The 6162-nt window shown below is 37.7% G+C and overlaps 1 protein-coding gene across 1 annotated transcript; it reads right to left on the bottom strand.

Annotated features, from left to right (window-relative positions):
- Positions 1-2472: 2472 nt before the first annotated feature.
- On the bottom strand, positions 2473-6101 carry LOC106963834 (zinc finger protein OZF-like). Its single transcript, XM_015058974.1, has 2 exons — positions 5809-6101; positions 2473-3926 (listed from the first exon to the last, which is right to left on the bottom strand). The coding sequence occupies exons 1-2, from the start codon at positions 5942-5944 to the stop codon at positions 2563-2565; spliced, it is 1500 nt and encodes a 499-aa protein (XP_014914460.1). The 5' UTR covers positions 5945-6101; the 3' UTR covers positions 2473-2562.
- Positions 6102-6162: the final 61 nt, after the last annotated feature.

The raw sequence follows: 6162 nt of genomic DNA, 5'->3' as shown, positions 1-6162 counted from the left end.
CATGCGTGTGTGTGTGTGTGTGCGTATGTGTGTGTGAATGTGTTTAGGCTTCTGGGTGGGTGGTCTATGCCAAAGAGATTTTTGTCTTGTGTTGATAATCATGTAGCCTCCCTTTTTTATTATTATTATTATTATTTTAACAATCAAGAAATAATATTTGAGAACACTGCCAGAGGTGGCTCAATGTGCACAGTGCACCTATTCACTTCTCTGTTTTAGGCCTTTTGTTTTTTCTAACATCACTGTTTTGACTGTAGTTTTGACACTTTGTACTGTCGTCGTTCTCCCGCTGTGAGCCAGAAATCGATTCACTAACTTGTTCTTCAGGTGATAATTCAACAGAAGGGAACAAAGATGCTTAAAGCGACCCGACCCGAGCTGAGCTGAGCTGTTGGCTACTCTTACGTAATCAGTTGTTTTACTAAAACTGGACATGTTTTTCTTTTCTGATTTACTGTTTTTATAAGTTGTTCACTTGGAGAACTTCAGTGTATATCTTCCATAAATTTAGCAGAGATGTCTGTCTTTCTTTATTTTGTTGTTTTTTTTGAAGTGAATTTTAAAAAGAAACTGATCTGTAGCTGTGGTTGAAATCACAACGAGGATTGTTGGAGATGAGATGATGGAGTCCGGATGGCCCCGCAGCTGCCAGCGAACTACTGACAGGGAAATCTTGCTTTCTATTTCATAAAGAGTTTTTACTGAGATTTTGTTTAATAAAATAAAGGATATATTAAAAATGCATCTCTGTCCATACTTTTTACAGTTTAAAAAAGCCCAACATGATTCTTTAAGATGTTACTTCACTGGTATTGGCGTATGTGATGATGCAAAAATCACATTTATCTTGATACAGTTTAGTTCTTTAAAGTGTCAATTTACAACAAATGTAACATAAATACAAGCAATAATAAATCCATGATGTAGATTTTTTTTCTATTTCAATCTATTCCGAACAGTTTTCCTATTGGCTGTTTTCCCGATCAGATACTTGATACTCGTCTTTTATATATATATATATATATATATATATATATAGATAAAATTACAAAGTTATATTTCCATGTATCTAATATATCTTGCTGTGCAGTTTAAATTAGTGTGATTTTTTTATATATATTAATTGTATTAAGTTTTAAAAAGAATGAAGTTACTGGATGGCTGGTACCCTCACCATTTACCTGAACAACAGGCCAACTCTGACTATCCTAAGCCTTGAACCCCCACCAGGCTTAGGTTAATTTTATCTTAGTTTCTTTTTTTTAACTATTGCCTTTTTTTAAGACTTTATAGTTTGTGTTTAGGTATTAATCTTCCAGTCTTCCAAGTAATATTTTTAAATTTCCTGTCAGCTTTAAACACTTTGTAACTCAAAACCATGGTGGCTGGCTGGAAGGCCTCCCTAAAGCCCAGAGTGTAGCAAGTTTTTTGTGGGAAAACCTGCCATCTGTAGATGAACGCACCTTTGTAAATAGAAAGCCTTTCCATTCTGCAAATATGCAACCTATATGTGCCTAACAAATGACAAATGTACTGGTTCCCACTGGTGTGGTTCAACACAACTCCCTCCTAAATAGGCTTCACCATAATTTGACATCACCACTCACTCCAAAGGTCTCTCTGGGACTGTGTCCCTTTAAATCCCAGCTAAAAACCCATCTGTTCAAACAAGAATTTTGACTGATCATCTCACTCTACATTTGTTTTCTTTTAGTCTTTGTACGGTGATTTTTATGCCACAAGGGGGGGCTTTTAAATAAAATGTATCATTAGAAGACTGATGTACTCTGCTTTATTTTTACTACAATATTAAAAGTGTCTTTTTACACTGAGCTTTGACTGCTACTGAGTCACGATTGAAATAAATATGGATATACTTAAACTGCAATACAAAACTGACATCTAGACGCATCTTCATTGTATTGGTTTCAACATAATCAAGATAATGGTTTAATTATGTTACTCAATTAGAAAAGCTCAAGTATAATCAACTGAATTTCCCTCTTTCTCACCCAAATGAACAAGTCAAGCTTCTGTCCACACATTTAATCAAATCAACACAACAGACTTAGTTCATAGACATGAAACATATCAAAACTAACTGCATCACAATCCAGCTGAACTCAGGATAAAACAGTAACTAGAAACGGTTTTCTTTTTCAGAAAGCCACGGTTTGGTGCGGGTTTTAACTAGGCCGTAGCCGCACCTTGATGATCTTTCTGGATTTCCTGCTGTGTTTGGGATCATCGTCCTGCTGGTGATTCACTTTAGCTAAAGGATTAGCAGACATTCTCTTGACTCAAGGTCACAGTGAACTCACCTTTCTTAACGACAGAAAGGTGATCCGATTCTCTTAAAATCATTTACATGCAATAAAAACACATGTGCTACAGCTCAATTTGGACTGTAGATGAAAAACACAGGCTATTAATTTAATGTTATTTAAATTAACCACTGGAAAAATACTGAAACCAAGTGAATACAGTTTGTCTTTAATGACACATATTTCACAACCAACAGCAGCGGTGCAGTTTTAAGAATCCCAGCTAAGCCACTTCCCCTCAGTTGTGGATTCTCATGTGTCTTTTTAACTTTCCTTTTTCACTAAACTTTCTACCGCATAAATCACAACAGAAAGGTTTCTGTCCTGTGTGGATTCTCGTGTGTGCACTTAAATGTGGTTTGTGGGCAAATCTTTTTCCGCATACGTCACAACAGAAAGGTTTCAGTCCTGTGTGGATCCTCTTGTGCGAGTTCAAATGCGACGTATTGACGAATCTCTGTCCACAGAGATCACAACAGAAGGGTCTCTGTCCGGCGTGAATGCTCATGTGTATGCTCAGACTTGATTTATAGCGAAGTCTCTGTCCACAAATATCACAACAGAAAGGTTGCTGTCTTGTGTGGCTTCTCACGTGCGTACTTAAATTTGATTTGTGGCGAAAGCTTTGCCCACAGAGGTCACAACAGAAGGGTTTGTGTCCTGTGTGGATTCTCATGTGTGTGTTTAGACTTGATTTGCGGTTAAATCTTTGCTCGCAGAGATCACAACTGAAAGGTTTCTGCTTCGTGTGGATTCTCATGTGCGCGTTTAAACTGCGCTTGTGCCTCAGTCCTTGTCCACAAAGATCACAACAGAAAGGTTTGTACTCTGTGTGAATTCTCATGTGCAAATTTAAACTTGATTTACGGTTAAATCTTTCTTCACAAAGCTCACAACAGAAGGATTTCTGCTCTGTGTGGATTCTCTTATGTCTGTTAAAATTGTATTTTCTAATAAAGGTTTTGCCGCAGTCTTCACAGCTAAACGTCTCTCCTGCCTGGACTTTCCTTTCCGAGTCCACATTTTTCTTCGCTGTAAAACATTTGCCGTCATCCATAGAGGCTGCAGACCTTATTTCTGGATGTGCCGTGTGTTTCTGAATAGAGTGACGGTGAAGAAATTGTTCAGCAAACTCAGAAAAGATGTTTCCATCCGACTCGGTGGCTCTGCTCTCCATCCAGTCATTATCCTCGTCCTTCCTTTTCAGCCCAGCGTCGGGCAAACGATTCAGTTCGGAGTCAGGATATTTTACGTCATTGTCGTCTTCATCCTTAACAATGACTTCAATCTTTGAGAAAATGGAGCCATCTTCACGATTTTCTATCTTAACGGATTCTCCCTCATCGTCCTCTTCTGGAAGATCTCTGTCTTTAATTTTATCTTGATAAAGATTCTGTGAGAGCAGAATGGACTGCAATTCATCCTCACTCTTTATAGGAGGAACATCAGTCTCCTCCTTCCTGCTGAGCTGCTCTGTCCCCAGAATGATGCAGACTTCCTCCTCTTCCTCCTTTATCTGCTGCGGCTTTGGGTCATGCAGCTCAGCAACAGATCGGTGGTCTTCAGGAGTTTCTTCTTTAACCATCAACATCTGCTTAACATCTGCAGGAAAACATGGGAACATATTATGCATATTAGAAAGTGCTTGGGCTGCAGCCTGGACTGACTCCCAGAATGCATTGCAGCGCCCATCTTTATTCACAATTCCCAGGAAAAAGGAGTTTCACAGAGTGATCAAGGACTGAGTTGATGTTTTCTGATCGCTGACGTTATTCTTAAAATATCCTCTTAATAGATCATATATGATATTCTAATTTAGCATTTTTATCATATGTAACGTGATAACCCTTAGTGATCCAAATTACAGAAAACAAAGGATTAAAATATTTCAATTTTTTTGATCAAGAGTAACTTTTTTGTCCCAGTCTCTGGATGGAGCCTTGCACCATCAAGACGAGTCGATTCTTCATCACATCGATTAGTGATCATCATCATCGATTTGTCGCAATCAAGTGACAAAACTGATTTTTTCAAGCAGATCAAAGATGAGGAACCAGGCGAGTTTATCACGTAGTTTATCCCATCTTCTACCATTTGAATTGTATAGAAATATAGATTATATCTGAAATATGTATTTCACATGCAAATTAAATTATGGCTAGTCATAAAGTAAATCTGAGACATCTCGCTTTTTGTTCTGCTTTAAATGCATCTTCAACGACGTGTACTTTAAGTTAAGAGATATACAAAACTCAACTAGCGCAATTTAAATTGGAGATATCTTGAAAGCAAATGACGCTACACAAAACTAAGTTAGAGATATTTAGAACTGTGATTCTGAATAGTCAAAATTCCTTTTAGGAAGTCTCCAAATGAATTAGAGACATCTTGAACATAGACGAGTTTTCTATGTAGGACATCTAGAATTAACATTCTGACCAGTCAGAAATGATATGACTGATATCTTGAATATTCATTCTGTTCCCAGATTCACACAGCATTTTGAAATTTTAACCAAAACATTAAAAATGAAAAAAAAAAAATATATATATATATATATATATATATTTTGCAATGCTCTATTTCAGCTTGGGAATGGGTTCACTGTTAGTTTTAAGTAGATGGTGAGCGAAGAGAATAAATAAGAAATAATTTGTAGATTTTTCAAGTTCACAAGGTTTAGGTCTCCGCATTCTGAGCTGCTTATACATTGTGACATTTTATGACAATTTTGTGCAGGACATCAAACGTTCTGCAGCCGACTGTTTGGACAGCTCAGTGGTATCACAGGGTCGGCCTGTCAGCAACGTTTAAAAGATATGAAGCATAAAGTGCAAGAGTGCCATAAACATAAAGTGTTTCCCCCTGGTAAGGATCTAAGAATATTTGACAACCAGTATCACAAGCTTTTTACCCCTTGCGAATTGTACTGTAATTTTTTTCACAGGACTACGTCCAGCTGTACAAATATCACTCATACTTTAAGATAAATGTTGTGAATCTTCTTTTACAGAGGAACACTTTCACAAGAGAGCTTTGCATTTTGAAAAATTGATGAAGACACGTTTAGCAAGGGTCACATTAACCAAATAATTTCCGTCTTTGATGGTTTTATTAAATAGTCGTGGAAAAAAATCTGATGGCTATTCATCATTTTGACAGATTTTCCTGTAATGACAAGTTGTTTCTCTTCCATTAGCACATTTTGAAAGTGAGTGAATGACCTTGATTGACAACACTAAGACCCTCCTCCTGGTTCTGATTGGTTGCTTTGGATGGGAATTATGCATCACTTTTGACAGCAGTAGCAGTTCAAGTTAATGTTTGTCCCGGGGCCCAAGATTCCTGGCGGCGCCCCTGGCTACGACTGCCACGATTTGAGCTCAGACTTCCTGGTCTACTGGCTGCATTTGAGCTTAAAAATGTAATCTATTATACGCCGTGAAATGTTCCTTAACTGCCGCTGAAATGAAAACACACTCACCTAATTCGCCCAGCAGAACCTTGGTGTAGTAACCATCTTCCATGACGTGTCGCAGCTTATTTTCTTTGTCCTCTTTCATAGCTTCTTCAGGAATCTCTCCCTCTGTTGCCCTCCGCCGCTGCTCAAGCTGGTCCATGTCTCTGTTGTTAGCTTCTCTTCAGATTTTCCTTCAGCAGATTCTGGGCAGCTGAGCTCGGCTTTCATCCAAACTAAAGGAAGCTCAGTTGCATTACTTGATTCTACCGCAGACGAAGAAGTGTTTTTTTTTTTTTTTTTTTTTTTTTTTTTGGGGTTTTTTTTTTTTTTTTTTTTTTTGTGGTTTTTAAAAGTATTTCTCCCCCCACCTGGCGAGAT

Source organism: Poecilia latipinna, unplaced genomic scaffold, assembly GCF_001443285.1.
Source record: "Poecilia latipinna isolate Pla-1442-1.1 unplaced genomic scaffold, P_latipinna-1.0 Scaffold1587, whole genome shotgun sequence".
NCBI lineage: Eukaryota > Metazoa > Chordata > Actinopteri > Cyprinodontiformes > Poeciliidae > Poecilia > Poecilia latipinna.
The sequence above is the reverse complement of the archived record's forward strand: the minus strand, read 5'-3'. Positions and strand labels throughout refer to the sequence as shown.

Bases quoted from the DNA above. Each gene is read 5' to 3' on its own strand.
- LOC106963834 (XM_015058974.1), bottom strand. From the start codon at position 5,944: ATGGACCAGCTTGAGCAGCGGCGGAGGGCAACAGAGGGAGAGATTCCT. The intron at 3,927-5,808 runs GTGAGTGTGTTT...GTTTTCCTGCAG, and splicing joins GGTTCTGCTGGGCGAATTAG to ATGTTAAGCAGATGTTGATG.